The sequence below is a fragment of the Megalopta genalis genome, chromosome 5, assembly GCF_051020955.1.
Source record: "Megalopta genalis isolate 19385.01 chromosome 5, iyMegGena1_principal, whole genome shotgun sequence".
Lineage (NCBI taxonomy): Eukaryota > Metazoa > Arthropoda > Insecta > Hymenoptera > Halictidae > Megalopta > Megalopta genalis.
This window is the reverse complement of record NC_135017.1, coordinates 28429135-28451227: the sequence shown is the minus strand read 5'-3', so window position 1 is coordinate 28451227 and position 22093 is coordinate 28429135. Positions and strand designations below refer to the sequence as shown.

At 36.0% G+C, this 22093-nt stretch overlaps 1 protein-coding gene across 5 annotated transcripts in view; it reads left to right on the top strand.

Annotated features, from left to right (window-relative positions):
• LOC117222438 (protein trachealess) overlaps positions 1-22093 on the top strand; it is a 316876-nt gene that overhangs the window by 290365 nt on the left and 4418 nt on the right. For all 5 annotated transcript variants that reach the window (XM_033474131.2, XM_033474130.2, XM_033474129.2 and 2 more), the window contains 8 exons: positions 10784-10860; positions 11570-11659; positions 18086-18275; positions 19613-19734; positions 20092-20285; positions 20813-20919; positions 21113-21260; positions 21755-21879. In XM_033474131.2, the coding sequence (XP_033330022.1) occupies positions 10784-10860; positions 11570-11659; positions 18086-18275; positions 19613-19734; positions 20092-20285; positions 20813-20919; positions 21113-21260; positions 21755-21879 (1053 nt within the window). The remainder of the gene's footprint in view (positions 1-10783; positions 10861-11569; positions 11660-18085; positions 18276-19612; positions 19735-20091; positions 20286-20812; positions 20920-21112; positions 21261-21754; positions 21880-22093) is intronic.

Here is a 22093-nt window from a genome sequence, read left to right as displayed (position 1 = left end):
GTCATTGTTAACGATTACAGAAACGAAACTATTATACCGAAGCAACTCTTTTGTATCAATTCGTTTCTATTTACAATTCCATTACTTAAACATTTTATTAAAAATAAATAGGTAGTATTTATAATATTTATAATTTATACAAGTAGTTCCTGACTTCTATTATTCAATATTAGTTGGAATTTAGAACACTGACACTTTAAAAATTCTCTGATCAAGAAGCAAGGAACAATTAATATCAATAAAATCACAGATCAAAGTCCTTAATCTAATCTAAAATTACAATTTCGATATATTTATATTTCAATAAATTTCAATGTAACTAGATTATAATATTAGGATATGAATGTTATATTTGTAGCGCCTAGGAAAGTCTACAGATGAAAATGAAGTATATTAACATTAACAATCAGGAACCAAGTTTTCAACAATTAAGCTAAATTCGAAAGAAACTTCTGGCTTTCGCAAATCTTTCACGGCTGCAGCAATGTGGAAACTGCACAGATTATTGGACCCCTGCTTATTAGAAAGTGTATCTGCTCGTGATATCTCCTGATGGATCAGCATTTAACCCCGGTAGGGGGGTCGATTCGCCGTTGAAGATCGACGACCGTGCACTCGCCTGGCGAAACGTGTCGTCGGGGTGAAAGCATTGGAGAAAGTCAAGTTTATTGCAAAACGAAACTGTCATTGAAACGCATCACAAATAGTTCGATTCCTAGCATGCAGATTAAAATCTGTTCAACAAAATAGTGTCCTTTTAGCTGCAGAATCCTATTGAACTCTCTTAAAATTAACCCTAAAGTGAGTACCAATAAAAATTTCTGAAATCTGTCGCATAGAAAATATTTGGATTAAAATTTTTTTCCTTTAACTCCTTAAGTAGAAATGACGAGCTCACTCACAAACGTCTTCTGTGCCAAACTCGAATTTGATGGGCGACGCATATTGAAATGGTTAAAAACCATATAAATTTCATCTAACTGTTAAAAAAAAATTATGATATTTACACATTCTCTTCTTTTTCTGTCTGAAATTAAGTTATTAAAAAGAAATTTAAATAGTTCGTAAATTTTATTCACAATAATTTTGATTATGTTAGAAATTTTTTTCTTAATTTCATTGTAACTTAAACAGGATACTTTAAAATTTTATTTAATATTATCATTATTTTATTAATCTGTTCTATTACAAAGGAAATAGTGTCCACATTTATAAATATGTGAAATAACAACAGAAATATTTTAGTTTTATATTTTTCTTTGAAAATAAATCGTGATGCAAGGGATTAAAACACTTTAAAATAATTACTTATTATCATCTGCATATTTAACCCTTTACACTCAAATGGCGACTCTAAAGCGCGAATAAAAATTACTATACCACGTTACAAAATAATTTTGACATTATCAACTTTGTATATATTTAAAATACTATCAAAAGCTTCGTTCGTGCCAGTAGCTTCAATTTCACATGTATCACCTGCAATAAATCATGTAAAATAAAAATACTGCAAGTTAGAAAACGTGTTTTGTATTTCGAATTAAAAAGCTTTGAGAGCAAAGGGGTTAACATTAAGATTTGATCGTTATTTTCACTTTAGTAAATCTGTGTTTCTTATAAATAACGGAGGAATCAAATAATATCAGTGAATGTCAACTACTAAGTTAAAATTCTAATATAAATTAATTTTTATTATTCTATTATTAATTCTAAATAGTAACTTATATATTTGTCATATTGAAGTAAAATAATAAAGCTTCCCAATGTTTCAATAGAATTAAATAAAAAACCTAACAAGTTTGCATACTGTAAAATGTATATGAATCAATATTCCTATTTATATGAAATAATAAAGTTGGTATTGATTTAACTCTGCTCTTATTTAAATTCAACTTTAGTAAAGTTCTCCAGGAAAATATTTTTCATAAAACTAGGGATGAGATAAATATGCACCTGTTCTCCCGCATACTTATACTCCCGCATACTTATACTCCCGCAATATATTATATTTATATATTATATTTATTATAAATTATACTTATATATACTCCCGCAATAAGAACTGAACACAAAAAATGCATAAAGTCGCTTGTCCACTAACAATCACGGTAAAAATAGCGCAACTCTAATCCAACGAAACAATCGAACTACCCCGGAGTGTAAGGTAATTTAATAAAAGTAGAAAGAGCAAAGCAATTTCCGCAGTGCCGCGACTTAATAGCCAAACGATAGAAACAAACGCCGTGAATCAGCCGTATCGTTGATCCATCGAGATACGAAGGGTGGGTTCTGAATTCCAAAGGAAATTCACGGTACACCGGTATCGAATTAACTGAACAATGGTTGTCCGGCAACGTTCTTAAGAATTCGCGTAAGCAACCCGACAATAGATCGAGCTTCGCGATACCCTTTATAACTCGGGTGACCACGCAGCCGGCACGAGATTCTCGGATACATAGTAATAGAGAATTGTCGGCTATGATCGAGCGATACCATCGCCATTGGCTTTCTTCATTTTCGTGGTTCATTTAACGAAAATGGAAGGCGACGATCCGGTCCGGACGAAAGCATCTTCTCTGCTTAACTGGTGGACACTGAAACGTTGATAGCACCCTCGGTTCGAAATCAGACTTTATTATACAAGGTGCGGAGAGAATTCTGTCCGTGTATCTGTATGTTTATATTTAGCTGCTTCGGAAATAAGGACACTTCGATTTAATATGCTATTGTACAGTGGAGCATGAATAATTATAGACTCAAAATAATTTTTATATTTTTGGCGATGTTTAAACAAAAATTTTGGCAAACATCATTTTATATATTTTTATATTAAAAGTGATAGAAATATACAAATATAGTATTTTTTTAATTTTTGTTTAAATATCAATAAAAATGCAAAAGTTACTTTAAGTTTACAATTATTCATAGCATCGTAGGTGGCCTCTTTTAGCTGAGACACTCTACATGTAAAAACATATAATTCGTATATTAGGAATAATAGAAAATAAAAATATACAAATATGGTAATTTTTTAAGTAATTGTCCGCTTGGTAATTGAAGAAATGGAGATTGTTCATGCTCCATAAATTGAATATGTGCTAAAATATATTGAGCTAAAATATATTGAACCATATTACGAAAATAATTTTACATTCAAGTTATGATCTACAAATATTTTCAATATTTTCTTATATCGTGTCATCAAAATAGCGGACTTAAGAACAAATAAAAATATATACTACAAAAACGAAAAGTTTTAACTTTATATAATAGACACGCTAATTTCAACAAATTTAATTTGGAAAATAATTACTAATATGTGACTTTGCCTTGTTGTTTACGAACTCCATCCTATCTTGCTATGGAATTAATGAAATCATGACAATACTTCGGAGCAATATAATGCTATCTTTCTTCAATTGGTGAGCAAAGTTAGTACACAATTTCATGTGCTTTTTATCTTTAACATATTCGTTTAACATATTCCAAACAGTCTCAAGTAATTGGCTACTACTGCAAATATCAGATAAAATCGACGCATAAACTAAGCATATTATCATAAACTTAAATCTCGGTGTAGACATCGAAAACTAATTAAATCCTGACGAACTGAAGGCATTGATCGTATAAAACGTTGATATGCTCAGTAAGCTCACAGCAATTGGCGAAAGCAACATAAATTCGAGCAACAAAATCCGATCTCTCCAATCAAAACGAAGCTGTCAGGCTCCATGTGATCTCGCAGCGGAGAAGAGCGAAAATAAGAATTCACTTATTCATCGGCACTACTTTCGGAACGGGGAGTGGTTGGTTGAGTTAATATTTGTCGTGGCGCGGGTGGCGAGTTGGGGCGGAGGAGAGCGAAAGGGGGTGAGACCGAGAAGGATCGAAAGAGAAAGAGGGAGAGAGGGATGCGGAGAATTCGACGCGTACATATAAAGCGGCACACATAAAGGCTTAGGTGGCTGCACCACCGCTACCTACATGGAAATCTAATCACAGCAACCCCTGCGCCGGGCCTCGCGTTACCAACCGCCAATGTAACTAAACTAACGGAATTGAGTTAGGCACCGTCCGCACATCGCCGCCGCAGCTCCTCATCAAACTGAATCCAGTACCGGGCGGTTCACCCTCGCCGCATGTCAGTACCACAAGCGGAACGAGACCTCTCGACTTAACGAAGTAAAATGCGTTAAAGATTTCCAGACACGTCGGTTGATTTATTTTTCTTTACGGTGCTCTTGACAGAAACTGACGTTCTGCTCCGTCTCCTCTCTCTCGCGTTTCTTTGTTTCGTTCTCGTGTTCGCAGGCTCGGGAAACGGGACGACATGCATGATCGTAAGCACGGTAAACTGGTCATAAGTATGGCATACCGGTGACAAATGTGTGGACGTTTTCAGCTGTTCGCGGCGCTAAATGTTTCCACGTTCTTATTTCAGAATTCCCAATGAATGAGGCTCTTTAGGCGAAACAAGAATTATCTTCGTCAATCGACGAACATCGGTCAAATAGAATTGTTTTTCTTCTTTTAATCATTTTAGCGAGTTGAAAATAATACGTAGGTGTTCCCAAATTCTTTAAATATTTTCATTGTTCTCAATTTCATGTATCTATTTTCGTCATAAGTTATTTATTTCTGTCATAAAATTTGTGCTCTAGCATGATATTGGCGACTTAATTGTTTAGAAATAGTGTAAGTAGATCTTAGACATCATGTAATTGTAGAATTACTCGTGAATATAAGGTAAATCAAGAGACGAGTGTAAAAGTAATGTATTAGTGCAAATATATTAGTGTAAAAAAATTATGCCTATTAGTGTAAAAGGTAATGTCGAGTCTGGCTAGAAATCTGATTACAAAGGATTAACATTAAGTCACTAAAAGTGACTCGTCTGTGTTGCCTTATACAAATTACAGTATTGAATTTTTTTAAATTTTTTCCAATTTTTGTATTAACATATGTTGGGTGGACAGATATATTGAATGTTTTCTGGTGGATGTGTCTTCATATAATTTCTATGATTGTAGAATAAGAATTGCCGAAACGGCGATGATATGGTTAATGTTAAATTTGTACCACTATTAATTTCTTCCAGTAAAACAGATGGGATAGGTTGCAGTTTTATGTCACTGGTGTTATAATGACTTCAATATGGTGGAGTATACACTTTTTTCATTGTTTGACAGAGAGAACAGTATATAAAGCAGATTTAATACAGGAAATAGAGACTTTCAAATTCGGTATATCTTCCATCATTCAGCTTGAATTACTACTCGCTTGTTTAAACAAATTCTACACTGTTTTCATACTATGAAATAATACATGTGAATGGAAGATAAAAAGAATGCGTGAGCTTAAAACTCCAACGAGTCTAACAATAATATCGGTGTGCGCAATTAGAAATTACATTTATAGCATTCAACTACAGTAATTGAAAATAGAAAACGCATAACTTAGTGTTCTTTTCCTGAACAATTACATATACGCAGATATAACAATGGGTCATAAAGATATTGGCACGTTCAAATTTTTCGTGGATAACTTTATGTAATCTAACAGTATAACAATAACACTTCTTCGAGATAATGATAGAACGTAAATGGCAATACTAATCAAAGCAGAAAGTACTATCAGAAAATGTCAATAAAAATATTCTAAACAATTAATCGGACGAAACAAGTGTTACTTTAAAAATAAGTAAATAGTATTTTACGAAATTGAAAATGGACTTCGATACTTCGAAAGATGGTAAATATATTTCGTTATCATAATCTCAACGATGTACGATTATTTCAGCTAAGCAATTTATTCGGAACAGAGAGAATTGTAAAGGAAATTACTGTTGCTTCCCATCGCAGTATTAAATAATGCAGAGAATACCATAACATCTCGCCCACGAAACAATTATACGGAAGTGAAGGAACGTTCAAATGGTAATTTCATTTACTAACTCGCCCCTAGCGGTCTGCCGTTTCCGCTAAAGTCGCATGGAAATTGGCAAAGCAACCGGAAACGACGGAGCGGCTTCCAAACAGTGCATCTTTAAAGGCACTAGATTGGGCGGAATGGCTCACGTAATTTCAAATTGATTTTTTGTGTCTCTTATCGCAATTCTACCACCGCACTCTTCCATTTTGGTCGTTCCGTGTCCCCTGTTTTCCTATATAACTTGAAAGAGGAATCAAAATGGAGGAAAAACTTTTCATTAATATCCCGAAAAAATATCGATATAACTTCAAGTCTTTCTCCATTTCTCATTTATTAATTATTCATATAATAATATTTTTTACATATTTTCAATCTTTTTCTACGGCAAACGAACGAAGTTTCTACATGCATTGTTTAAAAATATTCTAATAACACAAAAATACATTCAATATTAATTTATACATTTTTGGATACACAAACGTCTTTGACAGAAGACACGCATTTTTTTAAAATGACTTCACAGAAAATGTCAAAATGTTTCTGATAACTGCTTCTTCTCCTAAATTGAATGTATGAGAACATCTTAATATTGACAGTATTTATATAACTATTTCTGATCACTTGGAGTGCAGAAATATTGTAATATGGATAGGAAAGCATTACTTAAATTAAAGCCAGTAAAGTTGAGTCCAAGGAAATGAGAAACGGATAAGAAAAATATAAAAACAGAATACTATTTTCGAGACAGAACAGGAGATACATTAGCACGTTCGATCTTTCCTAAATTGATCGTCGCAATAGCGCAGATATTTTTCCACCATCCCCAAGGAAATATCCACCGGCTACAATCCCACACATTTCGGTAAAACGTCCCCTTAGTTATTTATCAAAATATTACGACAGCCGACAGAAAAAGGTGATACCGAAGACGCTTCGCTTCTCTCAAAATGAATTTTCATAGTCGTCGCTCTACTACACTCTTTCCTTCTATTGTCAAACACATTTGCAGTGTACAATGAAATTCGAAATACGAACTGAACAGTAATATTCTAACTGTTACAACTATATGTAGGTGCAACAAATACGTTTGTGTTAATAAAAATTAATAAGTAATTCGTGCAGTTGCTGTATTAATGAAATATCAACTTGTCACATGAGAAACTTCTCGGGTTTATATCACGGTGCAAATATGGATAAACAATATCTAATAACATACACAAGAATGTAATTAAATAAACATCTGTCGAAATAATATCAAAAGATTCAAATAATTCTGTTTGATTTTGTAGTCAAAAATTTATTTTTAAAGAATTTTTCTTATTTTGAAGTTTTGATTATTTTGTAGACTAGCTAAAAATAAAATTCACTGGATGGTTAATCTAACACTAGATTCACACGTCTGTTTGCACTTTTTATTTTGACTTTATTCCAACCTCAATATTTTCCATGTACTATTGCGAAAAATTATTGAACCAATTAAGGATTAAATCGTACGAATTATAAAAACATCTACATCAAGAAAACTTGGCAACCGACACGTTTTAAAATAATTTATAATTTAATAAATATCTAATTAACCTATTTAACGTTATAATATCTCGTTTCAGATTTTTACCACTTCATTTTTACCTCTCATTTTTAACACTCCAATATAACATTTAGGATTCTTTGTTAGGATTCTGAAAGTACCATGGGTTTCCCAGTAATTATTCCAGTTTCCAATAATTTTTTTATTAGAAAACTTCTGAAGTCTCTGTACGAAATTGGAACATTCGTTAGGATTCTTGAAGATACTATGTGTTTCCCAGTAATCATTCCAGTTTCCAATCATTTTATTTTATTAGAAAACTTCTGAGGTCTCTATGTAAAGTTGGGATATTTTTATTGGACGTAGACATGTTCGAAGCGGATTTGGCCATTTTGTTCGCAATTTCGTTACCCTGGATTCCCATGTGGAATGGGATCCACGTTAATACTTATGATTGAATACTTATGAATTGAATTTTTCAATGATACTTCTGGAGTCTGTGAGTATGATGTATTTGGTCGAGTCATCTATTTCAATTATTGAAAAAGCTGATCTAATGGCGCATGCCTCGCAGAAGACCTTGACATAACCAGACTATATTTACACGTTTCGTTGATACTTCACAGCCGAAGCAAAGCAAATTCCAGTTGCAGAAACAGCTCCATGGCGACCGGTCGCAGGGAAATCCAAGCTGACGGGTCGGTGAAGAGTTAATAAAGACACGATGGGTAGGATTGATTGACGGCCAATGATCGGGGGCTACCTTCGGTTTATTTTGACCGACCAAGTGAGTCACACTATTCACCCCGGGAAATAGCCTGCTGACCGTGCCCCCGGTCACCCCTTCGCGTCTTCGTTCTCCCCTCGTTTAACAAACAAGACGGCCGTCTTCTTACCGTAATAATAAACCCACCCTCGGCCGGGTTCCCGTAATGAAAGACTTAGAAGACTCGATCAAACTCGACGCGGACCGCTTAATCTGGTAAGCCCCACGGTGAAACCAGCCGAAGTGCCGAGGCTAACTCGTCGGATTGATGAGCCTGCCTCTGGGCCAGCCTACCTTTCGCTGTTCGGTCAACAAGTTAATTCTGATATTTCGGAGCCGGATCCCCGAATAATCCGGTCGGACTTTCGCCCGTCCGACGCGCGGTTCCTCCTACAACGACACGCCGCTTTGTCGTTTGTTTCGCCGAGCACGGTGCATGAATACCGATCGAACTTTTACCGATCCAACCTCTTCCACTCCCGCACGCCGCTGTTCCGAGAAACGCGGAGCCTCTCGCGACAACATGGACGCCGTTAGGGTCGCACGGTGAGAGAGACTTGGTCGAGCGTATTGCGAAACGGCGATTTTGCCGATAAATTTCGAGGTTCGACGTTTTGAAATTGGGGACGACGTCGTAGCTGATTGTCGACAACTATAAAAACCAGTCGCGAGGCTCGAATACGGTAATTTTTACCTAATTCGCGGTCGGATTGCGCACAAAAATGGACAGTTTGGGAAGTGGAGATACGATTGTCCGAGCCTTGCGGTTCGTTTTTATAGTTACCGATTGCCAACAGCTATAAAAGCGAAAAGCAAGGATCGAATAATCGTATCTCCTCTTCCCAAGTTATTCATTTTCGTGCGCAATGTGAGCGCGAATCAAGGAGAAATTACTATAATTGCATCTTCTCTTTCTAAATTGTCTATTCTTTTGCACAATCTGAGCGCGAATTAGGGAAAAATTATTGTAATTTTATCTCCTTTTCCCAAATTATCCATTTCTGTTTACAAGCTGAGAAACAATTTGACAGAATTTGCTGTAATTCCAATTTTATAATCGTTGGAAGTTACCTTGACTCTTTTTCCCATTTTTCTTTTGGGTTTAATGTCGCATCGACTGCAAGGTCACTAACGACAGGTTCGGCGTTCTTAGATTTTGCTGCTTTTTGTTGTATAGATGAGTTTCTTTCAGATAACGCGATTCTATAACGCAGTTTTCAGAGGTCAGAAATGATTTTTGCTGATTTCGTCCAGCAAAAATGATTTTGCTGATTTTCGTCTCCGTACGTTCAAATCTTTTGTGTTTGTAGAATAGTTGGGCTGTCGATATTATTGGTTCGTTACAAGCGTCGCAAATTGGTGGTTAATTCTTGGCTTAGTTCTTCGAACGACTTCGAGAGGTTGATTTTATTATACAGTTCAATAGTTTTAATGTCATGGTGGTTGTATATGGCTGATGCAATTTTTTGATCAAACTTGAACACGGATTCTTGTTAGCATTTATTAGTTCCAACTTGATAATCCTAGCAGTGTCGACAAGGGTGGAGACAACGATTTTGGTGATGCGTGGATTCTGAGGGATACTCTCTGGATGGGGGTGATTTTAACCACTTGGCTGCATCGATCTATTTTTAAGATCAATTTTGTATGCGTTTTATCGATCACACTGGCTGCAGTTTCTTTCGGCAAGTTGTTCTAGAATTATTCTAAAATGTGCGAAATTTATATTAATTTGTATTTTTGTTGTAAGATGTAAAATTGCCATACGTCGTCCACAGCTAAGAGGTTAAATGCTATGCTGGTCGTATATAACCGACACCATTTTTTTATCAAACTTGAACATAGATTCTTGTTAGCATTTATTATCATTGTTGACAAGGGTGGAAATAATGATTTTGTTAATGCGTGGATTTCTAAGGATGTTACGTTAATGGAAATGATTTTATTGTGTAATTAACACTCTGAGTGACGTGCTAGCATATGATTGATCAAACTTGAACACGAACTTTTGTTACAATCTATATTAATAGATTCACATCAGATAACACTAGAAGTTTCGAGCGTTAACTTAAACGACTGATCATTTCGACAGAAATATATATATATAACTGATATAATATATAACTTTTATATATAAATATAACTTTCAAAATCTTGTTTATTAATATTATTCAACATAATTTTGAATATACTCCTGAACACATTAGCTTTTCCATTAGACCTTAATAAAACACTGCTGCCTTATTATCAAACAATTTGGGTGAATTTTATGGTTCTGACCGTTAACGTGTTAAGGTTAGTTTTATGTTTGGATTCTGCAATTCGTGGCAATCGATTGTAAAAAACTAGACTGCGGTTTATGTGCATTCGAGATCCACAACGATATGAAAATAAATATAGTGGCTAGACTGTTGGTCTCCGTGCTAGATAAAAATTGTTGGCATTAATTTCGATAAGTGAATTAATATTATTTAAATAGCAAGCAATACATTAGATGGCAAAGCAAGCGCAACAAACCGGTATCTTTTATTAATCTTGGACAATTCGTGTGGTTTTAGGTGCAAATCGAGGAAGGTCACCGGCATCGGCCGCAGTGGACCACTTCGAGGTACATCAAGGCACCCATATTCTTCAAGTAAGTCCGCGGTATCATCTATTGATTCAAAATGATCAACTCTAATCCTCGTTGATCTTGCGTACTCGAACAACCGTGTATCAACGACAGTAAACGTAATACACAATACACATAATTATCCACTTTTCAAAGCTTGTGTAGCCTGTACGAAATTTGCTCCGAAACGTTTACGAAAGAAGCTTATTTCGAATATAAACGACAAACCCTAATCACACACGTGTTAGAATCTTTTCTACCCTCTGCAACCGGAAACTAAACAAGTAACAATTCAACTCACAAGTATTGCCCTTTTACTAAAACGACAAGTATCCAACCCCGACAGAAAGTAAGCGAAAAGTGCAGAGTCTGGTCGCTTGGTGATAAGTTGCGGTAGAAATCCCAATAAACTTAATAAAAATTTCATCCGCCCGTTGGTCGGAACTCCCTCGGCCTTAACACGGTTCCCAAGAAAACCGTGCGAACATTACGAATGGAACGCGAACTGGCGCCGCGAGATTAGAAACCGAAAAGGGCTGTGAAACTGAAAAAAGATCTCGATGCGAGTATTATACATATACCGAGGGAGAAGTCGAACCAAGATTCGAGGCCGTAACCGGCGCCCGGAAATGCTGGCTGCTGGAGGCAGAAGCGAAACCGGGCGCTGGTTCCTGCCTGGAAAGAGCGGAGCGCAGGGGGCGCATCAGGATTGCTCCAATATTTTTCGTTTCAGTCGCTGGACGGCTTCGCGATGGCGGTCGCCGCTGATGGACGGTTCCTGTACATATCCGAGACCGTCTCAATTTACCTTGGACTCTCACAGGTGAGTGTGTAGCGTTTCTGTAGCGTCGGTTCTCGCCGGGTCCGGTCGGTCGGGGGCGTCGTTGGGAGCGTGACTCGTTCGCGGGGATGTTGATGGAAGGTCGGTGGGTTCCGGAGGGTGGAGGGGGGAGGGGGCCGGAGGCCGGGAGCAGAGATAGGTGACGGTGGGAACGTGGGGGAGAGGGTGAAATGAAGCGGAAGACATATAAGACACAAGCGTGCACGCGAAGCTGTCACGTATGCGAGCCGGAAGGGCAAAGATAGTGGCGAGGGAAGACGGTCGCCGGAAAAAGGAGAAGCTGAATGAAGAGGGAAGAGAGGGAACGAAGGGTAGACGACGGAGTGGGTGGCTGCTGGGAACCAAGAACGGAGTAAGAGAAGAAGAAGAGAACGGAGGAGAAAGAGGAGTTGAAGAGAAGCGAAGAGAAAGAGAAGGGGGAGAAGGAAGACGAGAAGAGGAGGGAGAGAAGCAGCGTGGCTGGCACGGAGACAGAGAGCGAGCGAAAGAGGTGGATAAGGACGAGAGAGGTCAAGGGAGGAAAAGAGGAGAAGGTTGTATGAGTTGGCGGCCATACTGGCTGGCACCAAGCATGACATAGACGAGGGAAGGATGGGTGGTTGGAGGCGGGGGTGGTCGCATGCGGCTCACGTAGCCTCTGCACGGCGGCGTGTTCGCCATTCCTAATGCTGCCCGTGAAGGTAGATGGAGAAAAGAGAGAGAGAGGAGGGGACCGGAGGGATACAGAGGGGAATAGACGGAGAGAGAGAGAGAGGGAGGGAGCGAGAGAGAGAAGGAGGAGAGGGAGAGAGATAGAGGGACGCGATAGCGGGAGGAACAGGAGGTGTACGGGAGGTGACCGGTGTACCAGCTCGGTTCTGCGAGACTCGTGGAGCAATCAATAGGGTGTTTCGGGGATTCGGGAAACCGGCGCCGACGTTGCCACAAACATGGCCGCCGGCGCCCCTGCGTTCCACAGATATTCCTACGTATATCCTAACGTATTCGTATTCCAACATATTCCAACGTTTATTCCAACGTATCCCAACGTATTCCAACGAATATTCTAACGTGTACTCCAACGTATATTCCATCGAATGTTCCAACATATACTCCAACGTACTCCAACGTATCCCAACGCATTTCAACGCATTCCAATGTTTATTCCAACGTTTATACCAACGCGATTCAATATTCTAACGGATTTTCCAACGTATCCCACTGTATTCCATCATATTCCAACGTATTCCAACGTATTCCTACGTCTTCCAACGTATTCCGATGTATTTTAACACCTTTTGACACTAACGTGTTAGATATTTTCACGTATGTTGTTTTGTAAGAGTCGCAAGACTGAATTTAATTAAAAACTTCGCCATTTTTGATTATAACGTATGCTTGAAATGTGAGAAGTTTATTCGATCGTTTTCCAAAAGAGAGTCTTTATAGCTTCAACAATCTTCAAATGAAAACTGTGAAACCGATTAATTTGAACGCCACGAACCAGTCCAGTGTTAAAAGGAAATAACTCGTTAAAAATTGGGCAAAATGATTTGAAGTTTGTTGAGATGTAAGGGGATGATTAGTTTACTAAAAAGAACCTTTTTCAAAAATTACAACTAGTTTGAATGACGAGAAATTGAAAATCTTACATTTTTTAACTTTTTTATTTGAACCGAATACGAAAATTTAAACAATGCGTTTTGTAGGTTTCAGATCTCTCATCAAAATCGGTTGATGCAAACTTTAGCTACTGGCATTGACTGATGTATCTTCAGATTAGCTTATAATTATCGGTCGAAGACCGTTTTTAATTGATTTTCAGATAAAAAGAAAGTTACAGAACGTGAGTTTTTTAACTTTTTCCGATATTCCGATTAAATGAAATTTTTGGAAACAATTTTAACAGGATTATTGCATTAACATTTCAAAAAGATTCAAGTCATTTCGTCTAATTTTGACACTAAACCCATCCAGTACTATCAGTATTAGATCACTGCGACAAGACTAAATTTATCTAAACCTCTCCCCATTTTTATTACAATGTATGCTTCAGTTAAGAAAAATCTACCATTTCTCACGAGACAATCTTTATAATTTTAACAATTGTTGAGAAGGGTGAAAACAACGATTTTTAGCGATACGAGGTTTTCCGGGGAAATTAATCTGAAAGGTATATACTTTATAGTATAATTTTTTGTATTGAACCTAAACATGAATCTCGGTTACGATCTATTAAAAAATGGCGGACAATTTTGGTAAAACCATAACCGAGTATGCTATAGATTGTTTAACACTTTATTCATCAATTATTTCGGAATGCGAACATTGAAATTAGTTGTCACTAACTCGACAGGGTAAGTTCATTGGAATAAAAAGTTATTCCGTTTTAAAAGGTGTTCGAATACTTTCGCGAACCACTGTATACTCCAACGTAGTCCAACGTATTCCAACATATTCGAACGTAGACTTCAACGTAGACTCCAACGAGCCAGAACCGGCCACCGGAATGCGTGTCCACCGAAACATTCCGATATGGAAATCGAGACGTAGCTGCTTCCCATCGACCGAAAAGAGACACTCTAACCATAGCCGTCCTCCTCCGACCAAACGACCGTCGCTGCCGACCGTTTCCTTTCGACGGCGATCTTTAATTGCAAGCTTTTTAATAGGTCTCGGGCTTAGACCGGGGAAGTACCGCGGCTACGAACGCGGCGATTTTATTATTCCACGGGCAAGTTCGATTGAAATTAAAGTTTTCACGCTGATGAAATTGACTTCCGTCGGAATTAAGAGTTTCGTTCCCCGAGAGGGTACCCCCTGCGCCTCTCCGCCCCTGCCGGTAATCTACTCCGCGGGATTTATAATACATACCTTGTCTTTGAACCCGTTTGAGAAATTCTGATCAGAGCATCCATCTATGCGACGCACATAGCGATGCATTTGAGTCCATTTATTTTAGAAATTTTCGATGCGACAGTGTTCTCGAGCGTTTGTCGGAGAACTGCGAATACCGAAGGCCGAGACTGAATTTGAGAATACGGTAGAACCTCGATTATCCGATCCTGCAATATCAGAATTCTTCGTTGTCCAAGTATAATACGTTCCACGTGTGATCAGCTCAAGCTCTGGCAAACCACGTGTAAAACGATTTGCTATCAATAAAGATGAAATCTGAAACTGTAACTAACTGTTCTATTGTGCGATAAGTGATCGTATTGTTAGATTTGGTACTAAGAAGAATAACCTAGTTCTTGATCATAGTCTGAATGGTAGTTTATTAATCACGCTTAATCGTGTTAAAGAGCTCAGTATTACCATCTCGTTCATCGTATCTTTCAAAGTACAGTACATTACCCTAGGGCGAGATACGATTATTCAAACAACTACTCTTCCCAAATTGTCCATTTTTGTAGGCAATCTGAGCGCCTAAATTCTCCACAATTTATAAGCAAAAATGGAAACAATTGTAGGTGTTGATAATCGGCAACTATAAAAACGAGCCACGAGGCTCGAATAATCGCATCTCCTCTTCCCAAATTGTCCAATTTTGTTCACAAGCTGAACAACAATTGGGAAAAATTTACTGTACTGTGAAACATGTTTGGGTGATAGTGAATTCGGATATCAGAGGAGATTCTACTAGTAAACTTAGTAAACTTCGGATTTTATGTATTTATAACAAAAATGAATCGATCAAATACAGAAATAGAAAAACACAAGAAGAATTTAAGGATATTGTTACATTATTTTCAACTTATTTCTCGATTGTTAAAAGAAAAAGAATATTTTCGTCTAATTCCTATTTCTTGCAATTAACTTAGATAATTTTTATTTTGCATAAAAATCCGCAGTGTAATTATCACCCTACTAGAATCATTTAGAAAGAGAACAAGTATATACCGAATTACGATTTTTAATTGTTGCAAAAACGTTTTATCTTGTATAAAGATTCGCAATCTTGTTACCAGAAATATTGTTGTTGCATAAATATTGGTTTAAAAGGCAATAAATGGACATGCTTGGTCATAAATGCGATGTAGGTTGTTTTATAATGTAATGACTAATATTATAGTAATAAATAATACATGTAATATATAATACATATATATATATATATATACTAAATAATATAATATTATAGGTGTTTTTTAGTGGAAGTTTACGAGTATTTTCTGTCAGCATTTTGAAATATCTATGGAATTCTGGATACCAGTCACATGATATTTATGTTGCATTTTGAAACATTTTTATTAGAATTGTGGGAACGCTGTTACAGTGGAGAAAATATCTTACATTCTTCTCAATTATAATGTAATTTCAATCATATTATGTTCCCACTACTTTGTAGTTCTTTTATAAGATAACTCGCTTTGAAGCGTATTTCAGTGTACAACATACGTTTAGTAAAAATAAAAGAATTCTTACATTTAGGAAGATATACATATTAGAGGTTATGATTTTACGCATACACGTGTACACGTGAAATTCGTATGCGCGTACTGAAGTACGTGTCATATTAAGAACACGTGCACCCGTGAATTATTTCACGTATATTTAAATGCACTCGTAGTATTTCACGTGTATTTAGTTACACGTGCATTAATATTTTTATACGTTAATTTTTATTTCATTTCATGTCATTTTTAGAATATCGGTATTAATTCATGGTTCGAGAGTATGGCTTTCATTAACATAATAGTTTTTAACATATAACATATGCTTTTAACAAATGTATATAATGTTTTCTTAACATATAACATGTTAACGTAATATTTCTTTTAAACATATAACATATGCTTTAAACAAATGTGTATAATGTTTTCTTAACATATAACATGTTAACGTAATATTTCTTTTAAACGTATAAGATATGCTTTAAACAAATTAATATAACGTTTTTATTAATGATTCGAGATTATGGTTTTTATTAACATATCTCTAAACGCTAAAGAAGAATTGAAAATATAACATCTATACGTAGTTGTATTAATAACATTTCATTAAAATACACAATTCTATCATCGAAAGAGAAAAGTCTTCGTCAATTAAGTTCTACACACAGACAGCATGGTTGTGCATAAATATAATAAATTATAGAGACTCCATAGTACGCGAATATACATATAAGAGAGATGTTGTCTCCGTCAAGAAGTTATTAAAGTTTGTTCACGTGTGCACCGTCGGAGGTATGAAAGGTTGGCCCCAGAAAGAAACTTCTTTCAATTCAATTCCTGAGAGAAAGGTTGGGATTATCATAAAGACATCGGTTAGATGTCAAACACCGAACTTGGTTATTCGCTTCATAAATCTCGCGGAAATGGCCGGAAACTTGGAAACCTTTAATATTGATAACATTCCCGGTTCATATTTTTGAACGTTGATCAAATCAGTGTAGCTACACTTTCATATAATTTAATTACTAAACACTCGACAAATATTACTTTAATCGGCTCTGCTGATAATTTGTTTTAACGTCTTCGAAACGGTCGACAGTTAACGAATCATCACGATAATTTATCGTACGCGTAAACGGTGTTATCGTATTAATCTATTAAAGTAAATATTACGTGCTGAAGATTGTGTCCTAATTAATCCTCCATATATAAGCCGTTGTCAGACACGTATGCTTCGCTGGTTAAGTGACTCTGTAGTAACTCTTCACGAATGATGCAATGTTTATCACATTTCTCGTCGATTTATATCGTTCCGAACTTTTTTGGAAAATCTGAAGCTGTTTTTATTTAATAATTATCAGACTGCGGATCTTTGTGCAAAATAAAGATCGGTTAAGCTAATTGTAAGAAATATAAATTAAATCTTTTCCCTGTTAACAATCTTAATCAGTTGAAGATAATATACCGAAATCCTTAAACTCTACCAACGTTTTTTCAGTTTTGTATTTGACATACCCATTTTTTTCTTATAAGTGCATAGAATTCGCAGTCTGAGAATTATGCACCACTTCGTCATCTTGTAATATGAGAAACAATAGTTTCTTAGAACTTCTAAGTTTGTAATACATTACAACAACAATTAATTGACATTTTTGCAAAGTAGATATAAAATACTTTAAAACATAAAAAAAAAACGAAAAGCTCTTCGTCTACATCCCAATTTATTATTGACTTAAACACAATATCTTGAGATCAGCGCGAAAGTTGACCCAATTTTTAATCAATTAATAAATTTATTTCCGAGATACAAAGCTAAGCTGTAATCAAATCATAATTCTCAATCAATCAATACATGATATTAATAATTCTGCGGATATTTTTCTTTCTCTCCTTTCTAAAAACATTGATGGTGCAACTTAGGTGCTCGTCGAAATTAGGTTCTCCCTAAACAGCGATCATTTCAGGCTCGCACTTCGGAATGCCAACCGTTGCTGGTGCCCGAAGTAAAATGGCGCGTGTGCTTGGATTTCAGGTAGAGATGACGGGATCGAGCGTTTTCGATTATGTTCATCAGCAAGATCACGCGGAAGTCGCCGAGCAGTTGGGTCTCGGTTTAACGTCTACCAATTCTTCTGGCCCACATTCGTCTAGCTCCGGATTAGCGTCGCCGAGCAGCGCAGCGTCCGAAGAGCACGGCTCGTCTTCCACTGCGAATCCCGACGGTAATTTTTCTTGTAGTTTTATTCAAACGACGCGTTTCGTCACTTGACTACGTTGAAACGAAGTCATTCGAGCTTGAATTAGCGACTGATAAATTTCAAATGATTGCGGCCGAGTCCTGAAATCTTTCAAAGAGGAAACACACGCGAGAAACAACAATGGCCGCCGTCTGCGGTTTTACCCCGAAGAGAGATTCTTATCGAATTTAGATATAAATAACGAATGGAAAAGAAAATAGCATTCGGAATAATATCGATAAATATTAATATTATAATAATATATAATTAATATTATAATAATTATTATATTATTAATATTATAATAATATATAATTAATATTATTAATATCGATAGATTAGAATCAATGATTTTTCATGTTGCATTTACATTTACGTTTGCATGTTACGTGTATAGTCATATGTTAGATTCACTATGAATCGTGATCTTTTACCAGAATTATTAAGTTGAATACCTTCCCCTCCAAAAGTATTAGGACACTCGCAGAAAATTAAATCAATTTGAGAAACCTATAGGAGATTGTTTTCTATAACAATAAAAAATGTGTTTCTTCAATTTATTTCAACGTTAATTGTATTAAACTGTAACAAGTACATATTATCTATTTACATTACAATAAAAATAATAACTACAATTTTCTAAAAGAAGATTATATTTTCTTTTTATTGATATATCCAACGCGTTTTTTAAATACTTCTTGGACTAATTTCGGTAATAATGTTGAGTCTGTCTATTATTTTTAATTCTATTTGGTTCTATGCATGTGTAGTATATTCCACATATTTAGATAACATAGAAACAGAAACGAATTCAGAAATAGGTAAATTAATCTCACAAGTATGAATGAAATTTGACATTATGCTAAATCAGCAGGTATCCTAATACTTATGTAGAGAGATGTACGTCTTCTGACTCAAACGAGCAAGAACAGAATTGCTCTTTTCATGTGTACGATCAATTTAGATGCACAATCTTGAATAGAATAATAATAATAAAAAATAATAAAAAAATAACCTTGAAATGTTTATAGACATACTGTTTATCAATATCGTTAAGAATCTACAACTTCATACGAATATAATACTAGTTTCTTCAAGATAAAAGTTTGTTTACAAGGACTTTCTCCTGTTTTCATATTTCTAATCAGTCAATTTTATTAATCGGAACGTTCCAAAGATCAATTCTGAAGCTATACAAATTTTAGTTTCTGGACACGTAAGATTAGAGGAAGCTCGTATCCTTTGAAATTAAATGATCAATTGATACAAGATATGTGTACGAATGCTCTTATTTACAGTAGACATTTTTTGTTTAACCGCAGTGTCCTCGGTGATGTCCTTGTCAGCCAGTGGTCTTTACAAAGGATATGATCGAGCGTTCTGTGTCCGGATGAAGTCTACGTTAACGAAACGGGGGTGCCATTTTAAATCTTCTGGATATAGGGTAAGCTGGCTCAAAGTCGACTGCTCGTACAATTCTAATCTTTCTCAAAAATTTTGTTGAATTGTGGCAAATTGTGATTTTGAATTTGGTAGTCTTCTTTTTGTGGCTTCCATTTGTTCACCACTTTCCAGATTTGGAATTAAAAGATTATTCCGGTGCTTAAACTTAATGCTTGAATTCTTTGCCGGAATGTTTTACGATCATTCCTTTAAGTATGGTCACGAGAAACTTTCCATATCGATCTTTAAAATGGAGCTACATTCTGATACGAATTTTTCTCCGCGAACAAGACTTTTCGCAAATCAATCCTGTCCAATTAACGAAACCCTGGTTCTTAATTGACTATTATACATTCAGGTCGTACTGTTACTGTGCCGTTTGAGACCACAGTATACGTTTAGCCATACAAGAAAGTCTGCGCCGCCATTGATGGGCATGGTTGGACTGGCAATCGCACTTCCTCCGCCGAGTGTGCATGAAATTCGTCTTGAAACCGACATGTTCGTCACTCGAATTAACTTCGATTTCCGGATAGCACATTGCGAGCCCAAGTGAGTATAACGATGACAATTTTACCGGTTCTTTTACCTATAATGCCGATTAATAGATTATGGAAAATGTTTATGGAATTTCAAAATTATAGACTGATCAATAAAATAGGTCCAATTGATAAAATATATTTTCCCGATGATTTTTTAAAATATGCAGAGCAAAACTTTAACCCTTTGCACTCGAATGGCGACTCTGAGGCGCCACTAAAAATTGGTGTACCATTTTTCAAAATCATTCTAAGAGCATCGGACTCGTTTCTACTTGAAAAGAAACTATTAAAGTTGCATTGTACTTGTCAACAGGCTCAATATCATGTGCATAAGTCGCAATAAATTATATAAAATAGAACTAGTGTAGATCAGAAATCATGTTTTGGATTTCGAATTCGAATAGCTTCGACCGCAAAGGGTTAACTGAATCTCACGTATAAGGAGACATACGCATTGCAGTCTAATGATTAACAGTTATTGATTTCTCGCGATGAAATTGACATTTTCATGAAATAATTCTCTCTATTAATTCGCAGAGTGTCCGAATTATTAGATTACACTGCAGACGAATTAACAGGGAAGAATCTTTACACATTGTGCCATGGAGAAGATGCGAACCGTCTTCGGAAGTCGCACATCGATTGTAAGTATTTTACTCCGCAAGATGAATGCTGTTTTAAACTATCATTTTGCACTTTGGGCGAATGAAAAATAATAATTCTAAATATTGCAAACTGCTGTTACTAATACAATAACTCAATAAAGCTCTTGGTCCTCCAGTTTATTATTCAGGATATACTGCATGATTTTTATAAAAGGTATTCATTTTGTTCTAGTAATCCACAAGGGACAGGTATTGACACATTACTACAGGCTGATGAACAAAAGCGGAGGATACACGTGGCTGCAAACCTGCGCCACCGTTGTATGCAACACGAAAAACGCGGAAGAGCAAAATATCATCTGTGTCAATTATGTCATAAGGTAATCGACCGATTCTTAATTCGATTACTTTTTCGTCGTACCATTGCATCCTCGTGGCAAAGAAAATTGTTGACAGAAGGAGAGCACAGTTGATCCCTTGCCGTACCATTTTTATCCTAGTTACAATGACTAGAAGTTTTTCGCTTATAATAATTTCTTATAAAAAATAGAAAACTTGTATTTATCGTGCACCTACATTTTCTTGAATGCTCAAATATTGTGGAGAAAAGAACCGCGAATTTTATTTCAAATCTTAAAAGAACGGAATAATATTCATACTTAACAGGTTATTACTATAAATCTCGATTATGCGTTAGAATCGTTAAATTACGGCAAGATATATTAGCATCTTCTCTAATCTATCGTCTAAAATACTAGACAACATTTTTAGCAATCTCGAAGAGAGAGTTCTGTTTCGCGGAATCATTTACCGAAAACAAAACAATTATTAGCAGTTTTCTGTAAGATCGTAACGCGTCATTCTGCATTTTCAGTGGACGCGAATATGAGAATTTAATCATGGACTGTTGCCAATTGGAAGACGGTGTGATGGGTGTCAAGCGCGAGGACGCCGCTGGAAACGATCCAGAGAATGGATCTCCGGACGCCGACAGAGGAGGTATGTGTTTCAGAACTGAATATTTCGATAAGCCTTCCACAGTGACAAATTTCAAATGGCGCCGGAACCTTTGTCTAGACGTAGCGTCTCCATCGATTCGACGCAAATCTAACGAAGGACATACTCTCGAAACGTTAAACGAGATTATTCAATAAACACGAATTATTATATTATTATATATAAAATAATTATATATTATATTATTATTATTATT